A 13656-nucleotide genomic window follows, 5' to 3' on the forward strand; every position below is an offset into this window, starting at 1 on the left:
AGACCAGACATTATTGGGTAAGATAATGTGGTAGAAGTAGAAACTAAACAGCCAAAAACTCTTGTTCTAAAAGGCAGTTATTTTCTGTTCCTTGGCTGCTGAAGAGGTAGCTCATCCAGCGACCTCAATTAAGTGTTAATTAAGGTGTGGGAAGTAGAATACTTGCATAGGTTGCTGAGTCAGCTTCAAAGAGCCTGTTTAAAAAAGGCCCCTTAGATTCAAAACTATATAAAGAGGAAAGGTCCCACTGAACTTTCTTTCTGAGAAGTTCCGAGAGAAGAGGACATTTCTCTGGTAAGTGAACACTATTTTGCTTTGTGCTTTGGGAATTTAAAGATTAGGATTTAAAGGAGGAATTGTAGGTTAGTGTTAGGCAAAATAAAAATATAAAAAGCAAATTTTATCAACTAATCTCCATAGTCTTTTCCACTTAGTTTTAAAAACTTTGTACCACAGCATTAACAGATAGAATCTAGCAGGCACTGCAGGATCTAGTTTAGTCTTCCCGCCCACCCCTAGGACAACTCTTCATTTATAGTCAGTTATTGTAATTAGGGTAACAAGCAAGGAGTAATCTTACAGAGTTTGAAATACATTTCATTACCATCTAAGAAGGAAACAATAAATCATACAATATACTATATAAACTAAAAGACACTTTTATATTAGGCTAATATTCTTAATACTGTAGCAAGTTTTAAATTATTGAAAAACTACAAAACACTAAGATGGAGTCAGCAGTCCAGCAGCGAGAGGGGTGCTATCCAGTCTTTTGCATTGAGTGTCACATGTATGATTATCTCCCAGTTGGTGAGATGTCATATGTGTGTGCCCGATGCAAAGAGCTCCTAGCTCTCAGAGAACGTGTCTGTTCTCTTAAGGCTAGAGTAGCAGACTTGGTGGGTGAAGCTGAGGGAGAGAGAGAGGTACATAGAGGAGACCTACAGGAATGTTGTAGAGAAGTCCTACCTTCAGTCTCCCGATGGGTAGTAGGGAAACAGAAGATATTCCCAGGCGGTACTGACCTAGTGACTCCAAGTCTGAAAATGGTGGCCTTAGCCTCCTAGTTCCAGCCTTGCAGTTAGAGCCCAACCAAAACTTTTTTTTTGGCCCAAACCGAAACAACTACCAAAACTGTTTGTTCATTTTTGGCTGAAACTAGGCACTTGACTTAGTCCAGAACCGAAACCTAAACAATAGAAAAAGGCCTGAGTCTGGTTGTGTGGACGTGAACAAATTTAGTAATACTACCCTCTTGCCCACAGCAGCAGCAGCTAGACTTCTTGAAGCTGGAATACATAGGAAGACTGCGCTAAGATAAAAAGGCTGCATGAAGGGAAGTCATGCTATGCGTGTTATTTCAATGCAGTCTCAGAGCCTTAAGTTGTTCACATTTTCAAACTGGTTTTCCAGTAAATGTATTGAATCTGAATCTCCTTTATCTTGCCCATAGCAGCAGCTGTGAGAGCAAACTTTTTTTTTGTTGCTGCTGGTGAGCTTCTTTTGCAACCGTAGTTCAGCTGCTGCTGCTTCTTTTGCTGCCAGAGGTGAGTTCCTCTTTTGGGGTGGGGGGAGGGGTGTTGGCACAGTTTTGGCAGCCACCATAAACAATAGACCAGTTTTGGCTGCAATACCTTGCAGAAAGCTCTTTTGCAAAAACAGAAACCTGAACAGCTTTTCGGGGTGGTTTCAGTTCTGAGCCAAATTTTGGTCAGGCTGAACTTGCCATACTGTTGCAATGGGTTACCAAATAAGAGGCCACTAGAGTAAGGCTGCCCACTGGATCCAGATTTGCAGGACAGGGTTGTTTCAGTCCTGAGTTTACCCCTTTGCATGAAGGGACTTGTAGTTCTGATGTCTCCATTACATTCCCTAAGAGAAGCAAGAATACAAGTCCCAGCATGCACTGGGGTAATCCCAGGACTGGATCAATCCTGTCCTGCGAATCTGGAGCCATTGACAGCTTTACACTAGGGAGCTGATGCTTTCTTTTTGAGGTGAGACGATGCTGTGGCAGAAGTGCCTGGAGACCTCTGGTGAATGCAGGCCTGGGGGGAGGGGGTGTTTCAAAGGAAATTAATAGAGTGGAGTAGGGTCATTTATTTTTAAAGCATTGGCCCCTTTAAGTTGCTCCCCAAGAGCAGCAGGCCATGTGTTAGTGTCCCGATTCAGAGAGATGTCACTTCTTGAGGTAGCATTATTTTGTAATAAATAATGCAGCTTGTGAGGTCTCGTGGAAGTTTAATTATTCATTTTGCATAATAAAGAGCTGCTTTGCATCTCATTATTTGTTAATGTGCACTATTGTAAAAATTGTGCATTAAAGGCAAATGAAACATGTTATTGTCAATTAATGCACATTATTTTGGCAAATAATATGACTCAAACAACTCCAAGGTATAAATGCATAGTACTTGGGGCCCCTTTCAATGGAAAGGAGACTACACATTGGAGGGTCATAAGATGAAGGTGAAAATGAGCAGATTCAGAACAAATGTAAGGAAACATTGCTATACAGAATGGGGTAGTGGATATGTGATGCAGCCTTCTAGAGGAGGTGCTAACAATAAGGACAGTATCAGACTTCCAGAAACAGAGATACCAAGTTATTCAGTTCCAGGCTGGATATTTTGGGATAGTCCTGGATTCCTGACCACCCAATCTTGGTGTATTCTGGGATGATCATATTTAATTTAAACTCCTACTTGTACAATTATTCCAATTTCTCAGTTCCACTCTAATTGTTATTATACATGGATGAATATAAATTTCGACCTTTTCGTGTCTATCATTCGTTTCCATGTTACATATTGTAATACTCAATCCACATTTACTTTATTATTGCTTACTACTTATCATTTCTAAAGCACTACTAGACGTACACAGCGCTGTACACTTGAACATGAAGAGACAGTCCCTGCTCGACAGAGCTTACAATCTAATTATTAATGTATATTTATTTTTCCTCATCACTTTTTGTACTGTTAATTACAATAACCTGTTAGCCATATTGAACCTGATCTATTGGGACTATGTGGGATATTAAAATAAACAAATAAATAACCTTTTTAAAAAGTTGCACAGCTTTGAAAAGGTTGTTGGCATTACCATTTTGGCAGCTGCTAGCGCGGCTCTGTAAAAGGTAGGGGGGGGGGTATGTACGCCCCCTTTTTACAAAGCTGTGCTAGCGCCAACACAGCCCATTCAAAGTGAATGGGCTATGTCAGTATTGCCATGCGGTTTAGTAAACGGGGGGGGGGGGGGGGGGTAAGTAAGCACAAAAGATCCCTGAAGATGAAGCACGGATTGTAGAGCTGAATCTTATACTAGGGATGAGTAGGCCAGGCAGTCTGTATTTTATGGTCTGTTACTACTGTGTTTTATGTAGTTCACTAGGATCAAAAGTTCATTTAAAATTACAAATGATTATTTTTGGAAAGCTATTCTAGTAGGGAAAAAATGTATGCTCCAGCGGCAGATGCAACTGGGGAAAAAAATGTATTCTCCAGAGGCTCCTTCATATCGGCAGTGGAGAAACCAGTTTCATACGCTCATGTTACGGGATGCTAAAGAAACACATTTTACTTTTAAATGTCGACAGCGTTTTGTATTGACCTGGTCTCCTTAAATTCAAATGTTGCCCACCAGAATTTGCAGTTTGATTTCAAATAAGCCAAATTTATTATGTTACTTTAATTGGTAAGATTTTTTTTCTCTTGGTATTTGCTTTATCAGTTCCCTGACCTATAGGGATTAGTGGATTATGGTTAAAGAGGGAGGGTGGGAGTAGGGATAGGTTTCATGAGCTGAGTGGTAAGATGTGTAGAACAACAGCTCTTTATTTTCTCTTTAATATATTGTTAAGGTCCTCGGTTGATGTTTTCCTACTGTAAAAATTGTGTTTCTTGATCTCAGATGGTCTGTTCTTTTGTTGTTGCTTACTGATAATAAAAAAGATTTTTACAAAAAAAAAAAAAGAATGAGCTATTGCGAGGTAACATCACGAACTGCACATATTACTTATTTTGTGTAAAAAGGGATTAAAAAATTTAGTTCATGCATCTTTCAGAAGACGCTGAAGGCGAGTTATATTCAGCCGGTCCTTCTTCGCATGTGAGGCGCACTTATCATTTAAGTTTTTAGGTTTCTTTGCGCTGGATTCCTCCGGCCTTCAGGGCCCTCTAACCATTCCCCTTTTTGGTTTTCCTCCCAATTTTATTCATGTTTTTATTTTTCGGCATCTTCTCTCTTACCAGCCGCCGCCCGAATATCTTTTCCCACTCCATTTGGCTCTCGTCGTCACGCTCCGCCTCCGACCGGGACGGGTGCGTTGCGTTCCAAGCCTCCCTCTGCACTGAGACTGGACTTCGGATGCTGATTGGTGGACAGGGCGGGGAGAGGCTTGGATGGACAGCCAAATCTCACGAGAACGGTGCGGTTTGTTTCGGAGTCCGCTGCTGGGCGGGCGATTTGAATGTGTTTCGGCTTTTTAGTGGTAAGTAAGACTTGAACCAATTCTTCCTTGAAATTCGGCTTACAGTTTATATATGAAACGGATGGAATAGTTTTTGGAAGCTCACACTTGGAAGTCGGGGTGTTGTACAGTATCTGTGAGGTGCCCCGAAGGGGCTGGATTATCCTAGCGCAGTTCTTCAATGCAAGGTTCCTGTAGATCTCTGGAGTGGCCGTCATGGTAATTCTAAGGCCCCCCCCCCCCCCCCCCCCCCCGCATTTCTTCCCAAGTTTGTGTCAGAAAATAGGAAGGAAGTGGATAGGGGGACAACTGCATGTTTGAAGGGCATGGTGTTGCGCACTAGAAGAAGGGAGTGCATTTGAAAATGCACATCTCCTTGAGGATGCCTCGAAGGCATGGATGCTACTAACAAACGCTGGTCAGTAGTGTCATGGCTCTGCGTGGAAAGATATTTGGTGGCTTTCTTTCAGCTCATCTGGATCCAAAGTGACCTTAAAAACGAGTGACAACCATTGTCCTAACAGGTTAAGGGGAGAGCTGGAATTGGTGTTGCATCTGTCATTTGTTTCTGTAGGGCTCTTCAGTTACCAGCGCTTCTTTTCTGCTCTGTTTTCATAGATTTCTGGCCTTGCTTGAACTATCCTCTCCCCTTCATGTCTCTATTCTGCCTATTTTTAGGTCCCTTACAGTGGGATAGAGAATTGCATAATTGTCAAGTTTCCTAGTTCCAGGAGGGAAATGTTTTGGCCAGTCTTGGTTTACACTTACATTGTCGTTTGTAGTGTTTGATTCAGAGCTGCCACGTTGCCCAGTTCAAGGAGGGAGATGTTTGGCCAATCCTGGTTTTAAATTTGCGAAAAACAGTATTGTCATTGTACTTCTTAATTCCAGTAATTGAAATCGGAGCTGAAGGTTCCATAATGCACCATGATAAGGTTGTCAGAAATCCAGGACTGACCTAAAATCTCCCTCCTGGAACTGGTTAACATGGAAGCTCTGCTGATTTTACTAAGGTTACCAGCTGTCTCTAGAATCACCTGACCAGGTTGATTCAGTTCATGTTCTACCCTATTGTAAGCAGGAACTTGTAATCTGATTTCCAAATTGGATTCCCTAAGAAAAGTGAGAATTACAAGTCCGTGTATGCAGTGAGATAAATCTATGGTTAACCTGGCAATTTGTCTTAGCTGCTTGGAGCTTGTTTGTTCCTTATTCCCACATATCTGCAATGAAAGAAAGCGAAATATGAGCATTGCAAGGAATTTCTAGCAGCTTCACATATGACTATTTGAATATTTCTTTATTGTCAGTACATGGGGATAAATTTGTATTGATTTTATAGTTGACTATGATTATGTGGATGTGATATGACTTTATCTTAGTACTTTTTGTTTTGTTACTGATATTAGCCTAATATTGGGTCTTTAATCTACCTTGAGCTTGAGAGGATGTAGCAGAAAATAAATGTGCTTTTAAATTTAATAGAGTACCATTACTCTGGAAATCAACTATGGAAAGTAGATGTATGTTTTGGGATCTGCTTGGTACTTGTAACTGGGACTGGCTACTGTGTTACAGGATGCTAGGCTCAATGGACCTTGGTCTGGCCCAGCATGGCGTTTCTTATGCTCTTATTGATCATGTCAGTGGATAAGAAGCTCATAGCCCAAATACCTACTTCTTAATCTCTATCCTTCAGCTTCTGGGTCAGCATCAAGTGTACTGAATTCTCTACCATTGTTCTTGTTGTTGCCCCTTTTGTTGATATACTATGTCACTCTTTCTCTCTGCTCCTGGGATTTCTTTAACCTTACTAAAATACAAACCTGGATGGGTGTCCCCCTTCGAATGCCAAAGCACTCAAACTTTCTCAGGTAGCCCCACGACATAGGCCTTCATGTTCTTGGTGTATATCTCATGTCAATGTTCAGCAAAAATTTGAAACAAATTGCAGCATTTAATTTATTTATCCTGCATAATATGTTAAATTATTGGGCATTCAGTGGAGGCTTCACTTTAATTTCTGGAAAATACCTGGAAACCAGTATTTTTGAGGGGAAAATCTCCTTCACTAAGAAATCTTCTGTTGAAATTGAGAGACTTTGCTGGGAACATGGCCCAGATTTTACTCTACTCTCAAGTCAGCCTGAGTGATTTGTATTCGGCCTTAAGTTTTGGATTTAAGCTTGGAAACACTGTACCTTCCCTAATTAGGACTCATTGGCTCGTATCTATGTATACAAAGAAAATAGCTAGATAGAAGGGAACACTGAATAAGCCAGAACACAAAATCTGCCCTTTGTATCTTTAACAGATGTTCAAAGTGGGCACCCAACTATGCAAAATACCTGAATACTTGAATGTTATGAATGATAAAGTAAAGGAGATTAACTTGCATTGCCATACTGGGGACAGGCGAATGTCCATTAAGCCAAGTATCCTGTTTCCAATAGTGACCAATCCAGGTCACAAGTACCTGGTAAGATTCCAGAACAGCAAAACAGATTTTATGCTGTTTATCCTAGAATGTGCAATGGATTTTCCCAAGTCCATATTGATGGTTTAAAGACATTTCTTTTAGGAAATTATCCAAACCTTTTTTAAACCCTGCTAAGCTAACTGCTTTTACCACATTCTCTGGCAATGAATTCCAGAGTTTAATTACTCGTTGAGTGAAGAAATATTTTCTCCAATTCGTTTTTAAATATACTACCTCAGTGGTTCCGGAACCTGGTCCTGTTTCCAGTCAGGTTTTCAGGATACCCACAACGAATACTTATGAGAGTGACTTGCATGCACTGCCTCCACTGTATGCAAATCTAGCTCATAAATATTAATTGTGTATATACTGTTGGAAATAAAGATATTGTGTTTCCATAGAACATAGGTGTAAATGTATAGTTCAGGGTCTAACTAGCTCTTTTGTAACAGAAAGAAGTACATTATAGTAGTTTGAATTATTACTTGTAAGAAGCATGAACGGGAGGAGGGGGGGGGGCTTGTACGTGAGAGCCCAAGGCCAGGAGGTGGGAACTGGACATCTGTGAGATAGCAGGGAACTATGAACAAAGAAACTACAGAGAGTGAGAAGTCCCAGCTGCTGTTAACAGAACAGTAGCAGGTGACCATTGGCCAATGAGAAAAACTTAGGGGCAAACAATTAAATGTAACTATAAAATCTGTGGAATCTTATGGAATGTGTGTGTGTGTGCTGGCTCGCAGTTTAGAGATACAGAGAGACACATCCATTCTTGCAAGGATGATTTTTGAACAATAAATTTCTTAATTAAGCCTTGGTTCATCAATCTGATTTTATAAATCAGGTTATCTGGGGGCTATTTATAACATATACTAAAAAAAACCAGACTGGCTGAGGTGCCACCAGGATCAGGTTTGGGAACCGCTGTACTACTTAATAGCTTCTTTGCATACCCCCTAGTCCTGCTATTTTTGGAAATAGTAAATGAGTGATTCACATACTACTACTTGACATTTCTAAAGCGCTACTAGGGTTACGCAGCGCTGTACAATTTAACATAGAAGGACAGTCCCTGCTGAAAGGAGCTTATAATCTAAAGGACAAATGTACAGTCAGTCAAATAGGGGCAGTCTAGATTTCCTGAAAGGTATAAAGGTTAGGTGCCAAAAGCAACATTGAAGAGGTGGACTTTGAGCAAGGGTTTGAAGATGGGTAGGGAGGGGGCTTGGTGTAAGGGCTCAGGAAGTTTATTCCAAGCATAGGGTGAGGCGAGGCAGAATGAGTGGAGCCAAGTCTTCAGGGAGTCTTTAAGCTATGGTAGAAATCAGCTGGCGGTAAATGCAGACGTGTACCACGAGCTAAAAACGCTAACGCAGCTTAGTAAAAGACCCCCATAGGGAATTAGACACACAACCTCAATATCACTTGTACAATTACTATGTATTTAAAAAGTATATACTTATAATCCACTGACTTAGGGGCTCACATAATAAGCTGTGCTGTCCATTAGCATTGTGGTTTACTTTCAATTTTTCCCAGTCTAACCTTACTCGTAACATAGTATGAGAAAAATCTGCAGTAAAACCATTGTGCAAAAGAATAGTGAGCTTGGAATTGCTCCTGATGTTTAAAAAATGTGCAGAATTTTGCTACACGTTTACTTTTTAGCCTGGGGCTAAAGTAAAAATCCTGAGGGGGAGCATCATGGTCATTTGAGGGGAAGTGCAGCGCTGGTAGCCACCTAATGCCTGAGGCTATTTGGTCCAAGATGCAGCTGGACCAAAGAGCTTCCATGCTGCTGGACCAATAACACTTAGCTGGTCTGGGATAGACTTAGTGGTGCCTGCATCTCACTACTCTCATCTTGTAAAATAAAATGTTCAGATCCACCAGTAGAGGTCAGTTTGCCAAGTAAGATAGTTCTTCCCAATAAGGGGACACTTTCTTATGCTGCAGATTGCCCCTAGCAGTGCATCCTGATGGGCTGCTAGGACTTGGGCATTGCCAGTTAAATGGTGGTGATGGGGAGGACATGGCTGTACATCTCTTAGGAACAGATAGCCCTTTGAGGGTAGGAGGAGGTGCTCCAGGGAGGCTGGACTATCAGAAAATGTTTGTGCTTTGGGGTTGGGGAAACGTGTGTGTTCCCCCCCCCCCCCCCCCCCAAAAAAAAAAAAAAGATGCCCTGTCTTAGTGCGTAAGAAAATCCCTGCTCACATATTGGCAGAAAGGGAAACTTCCATAGCGTCCCCAGATCAATCCAGAGACTTGTGGCAGTTTTATAGGTAGACTTTTCAGAAATGTGACTGGGGAACTGGTGTGGATCACTCCTAGTTTCTTCAGATTGGTTATGTCCCTCCACTAGCAGGAGTGATCCACACCAGTTCCCCAGTCACATTTCTGAAAAGTCTACATATAAAACTGCCACAAGTCTCTGGATTGATCTGAGGGACTAATGGAAAGAAAATTATAAGGTAAGACATAATTTTACCATTTACTCCCAATGCAGCAAACGACTTCAGATTACCATGGTATATAGAGGTATATAAAATAATGAGTGGAGTGGAACAGGTGGATGTGAAGCGTCTGTTCACGCTTTCCAAAAATACTATGACTAGGGGACATGCGACGAAACTACAGTGTAGTAAATTTAAAACAAATAGGAGAAAATGTTTCTTCACCCAACGCATAATTAAACTCTGGAATTCGTTGCCAGAGAACGTAGTGAAGGCGGTTAGCTTGGCAGTTTAAAAAGGGGTTAGATGGTTTCCTAAAGGACAAGTCCATAGACCGCTACTAAATGGACTTGGGGAAAAATCCACAATTTCGGGAATAACTTTTATAAAATGTTTGTACGTTTGGGTAGCATGACCTGGATTGGTCGCTGTCGTGGACAGGATGCTGGGCTCGATGGACCTTTAGTCTTTTCCCAGTATGGCATTACTTATGTACTCTGTGTGCACTGGTTTTTCTGTCAGTACACATTTTTTTAAAAACTGTTGCGGTAATTTGCATGCCATTAGTTTACTGTATGGATTAAAATATTTTTCAGTTCATGCATTAGATTGCTGCGCTCTGAAGTTAGCACACCAGTCGTGCATTAATTATTGCATCACAATCTGTCTGAAAGATCATCACAGTGCATTTTGACAAACATAGATTGACTGAGCTTAACTAAACACCCAAATGCCACACAGTTAGTTGACACAATTAATACAGCCATAGCAGGTATTGCAGAAAGAGAAATTGGTCAAGTATTAGTCTGATGGAAATATTTTGCACTGTTTGTAACCTTTTCTGCAAAACATTTGTACAACCTAAATAGCATCCACTAAATAGCAAACTCTAACTCTACTTCTTGGATAACTATGTTAGTTTAAAGAGTAAAGACTTCAGACTCCCGGTCTCAGCTTGTCTTGCTATTAGCTAAACAGCTGACCGCAATGCTCAGCGTGATTTATTGTCTACTCACGCTGGCGAGAATCCTCATTAGTCAAAACCTCTATACTACTTAAACAATGTAAGTTTATTTCTTTTCTACTATTGCTACTGTACTTAGCTGTGGTATTTGTGCTGGAATTATTATTGATGTCCGCGACATGAAGTTACCAAGTAGTACGTTTAACACAAATCAGAGAAATATTTTATTTTACTTTACACATAATTAGCTTTGCACTTTTGTCCAGAGGGTGTGGTAACAGCAGATAGCATAGCTGGGCTTAAAGAGTTGGGTAAGTAGCTTGAGGAAAAGATATTGTTATTAAGATAGACTTAGGGAAAACAATTGCTTATCCATGGAGGTAATCTACATGGAATCTGTCTTTTGACATTTTGCCAGGTGACTGATCTGGATTGACCACGGATGGAAACAAGGTACTGGACTTGAAGGACCTTTGTTCTGATCCATTACGGCAGTTCTTGTGATGTTATATTGATATACCTTTCAAGTATTTGAAGACTCGTATTAATGTGCAAATAATCCTTTTCCAAAAGGAGATAAGCTGTAGAACTGAGAGGATGGGCTGTAAAACTGCAGGGAGATAGAAAGAACAGAGTTAGGAAATATTTTTTAATTGAAAGGGTGGTAGATTCCTGGAATGCCCTCCACGTGTACTGCAAAGCCAACACCCACAGAGGGTGATCTCTCCACAGGAGAAACCGAAAGTCAAATGTACAACCAGTGGATCCAAAACAAAAGGGGGTCCTCGCACAAATGGTGTTTCCCAAACGGTCTTTATTAGGGTCGTTTTATTTATTCTAATAAAGACCTTGTTTGGGAAACACCATTTGTGCGAGGATCCACTGGTTGTTCATTTGGCCCTCCATGTGTACTGCACCTGAGGAGGAGTTGGAGACAAAATGGGGATGGAATCCACAAAGGCATGGGATATATACAGAGGATCTCTAAATAGCAGGAGGATGGAAACCAGCCATCTCAAAACAGCAGTAAAATGGCTGGCTTTTTGCATCTTTGGGAAGGCATTTGGGGGGAGAGATGTAACTTGCACAGACGAACAATTAACAGGCCTCCTGAGCTGTCTAGATAGCAATTTCAGTTTTTATCTACTATCATTAATTTATGGTACAATATTATGGTTGTGCTGAATAACAGTTATTGTTTTATAGTGTTAAGAAGAAGAATGGCTTCTGCAGATCTTGAAGACATGTGCTTTCATTTAAACAACAAGATTTCCACCATCAAGAAGACTCTTCAGCTAAGAAATATAGGTAAGGGAGAGGAAGCATTTTGAATTTGCAGATGAGGCAACCTTAGGAGTTCTTTACTTAGCTGTTGTAAATGCTAGTGTGAACTTACCGCAGCAAGAAATGGTATATTGTAGGACGCGCTCGGGTGCCTTGTATCAATTTTTAAATCTGTACGTGAAAACCGCGCATAAAGCTTTGATTTTTCTGGGAGGGGGTGTGTCGGGGGGGGGGAGCGTGGGCATTCCTTTGATGATATAGATGTGCTAACCGATTAGTGCAGGATTACCGCATGAGCTCTTACTGCCTGCAAAATAGGTGGCGGTAAATTCTCACGCAGTAATATATATTTTTTAATGGCCGCACACTAATGGCAATACATAGTAGATGACGGCAGAAAAAGACCTGCACGGTCCATCCAGTCTGCCCAACAAGACAAACGTATATGTGTAAACCTTACCTTGATTTGTACTTGCCTTGTTCAGGGTAAAGACCGTACAATATTAGCACATGGCCATTAATTCAAAACATAGAAACTTGCCCATTTTACCGCAGCTTAGTAAAAGGACCCCTTAGTTTTGTACACTTGCTGGGTGGCTGCCTTATTTTTGTTATGTGTGTATGTCTCTTTCAGATATTTCATTTCTATACTAAGGAAAGAAGTATCTGGAACAGGTGATGCTTATTGACTATATGGAAGTTTGTTGAATTTATTACAGTAGCACTCTTCAGTACTGACTTACTTTACAGGACAAAACCAATCGCTGACATCTGTGCTCAGTAAGATCACCCAAGAGATGCCTTTGCTGCACAGTCTTCTGAATAAGATGGAACTGGAAGTTCAGCGGCAGGAGAAGCTCACCGAGTCACTCAAGGTGAAAAGGTGGCTTTCTGTCTGTGCTTGTAGAAAGACAGAATAGCTACGAACAAAACATAACATTTGGCTTCGAGACTTGCCATTAATGTTGCACAGGTGGGGAGATTTCAGCCATGAGGTGGAGGGGAGTGGACTGGGAGTGAGAGTGCACCCCAGGTAAGCAAGAACATTAAGGGCTTCAGCACTGGAGGATGCCATCCTTCCCAGCTTTTGACTATGTGAGGCTCTTGGTTTGCACAGGACAGTTGCCTAGAGCAGTGGTGGCAAAGAAAGAGTAGAGAAACTTCTACAGCAGTATTTTTAGTGAAAAGCAGTTTTTATCCATTGCTTGTTCAGAAACACACGCAGTGTCTTCTGATTTCTGGTGGCTTATGACCTGGTTGCTTTTAAAAGGGAGAAAGACAGTGCAACGTACAAATATGCAAGCCCAGCTTATGCTGGGCGTTTTCTTTAGATCTGATAAAGTGGACTCTTGTCCTGGATCTGGGATTTGTGGCCCGAGATCCACAATAAGATTACTTTGACATACAGATGCTTATACAGAGCTATGCCCCTAGTTGAATAATGCAGCCTGATATATATATTATTTTCTAGGGACTATATATATATATATATATATATATATGTTTGTTTAACTTAGTATTAACATATTGTAAGGAAGCTTGATGGGGTCTGGAGTCCCAACTTTGAAGCTTTAATTCTTATTGAAATACAATAATATGGAGTCCTATTGATTTTAGGACATTTACAAAAGCTGTAAAATCTTAACAAAATTTTTTTCCCCCTTCAAGGCACTTCAAGAATCAGTCGAAAAAGATCTTATTCAAGCACAGCACATGAAAGAAAATGTTCCTCCTCATCTGCCCAAGAAAGTCAAAACTAGGTAGGTGCAGTTTGGTACACATGTGTACACACTAACTTTTCCCACCGCTGAAGTTGTCAGTCAGTCTGTTAAGAGAAAGGAATGAACGGCAGAAGGAGAAGATTGAGGATGATGGGGTCATATTAAGGTGTGTGTGTGGGGGGGGGGGGGTACTACTGATTGAAGTAATGATGGAGATACTGAGGAGTGAGTGGATCAAATGGAGGAGCAAAAATAATTGAAAATGGAGGAGGAGAGTG

At 40.9% G+C, this 13656-nt stretch overlaps 1 protein-coding gene across 1 annotated transcript in view; it reads left to right on the plus strand.

Moving 5' to 3' along the window:
• Nucleotides 1–4811: 4811 nt before the first annotated feature.
• SKA1 (spindle and kinetochore associated complex subunit 1) overlaps nt 4812–13656 on the plus strand; it is a 37061-nt gene continuing 28216 nt past the window's right edge. Inside the window, 4 exon segments of the mRNA XM_030192942.1 lie at nt 4812–4892; nt 11580–11681; nt 12408–12532; nt 13326–13417. Coding sequence (XP_030048802.1) covers nt 4874–4892; nt 11580–11681; nt 12408–12532; nt 13326–13417 — 338 coding nt within the window. The 5' untranslated portion in view covers nt 4812–4873.

Source organism: Microcaecilia unicolor, chromosome 2 (genome assembly GCF_901765095.1).
Source record: "Microcaecilia unicolor chromosome 2, aMicUni1.1, whole genome shotgun sequence".
NCBI classification, from domain to species: Eukaryota; Metazoa; Chordata; class Amphibia; order Gymnophiona; family Siphonopidae; genus Microcaecilia; species Microcaecilia unicolor.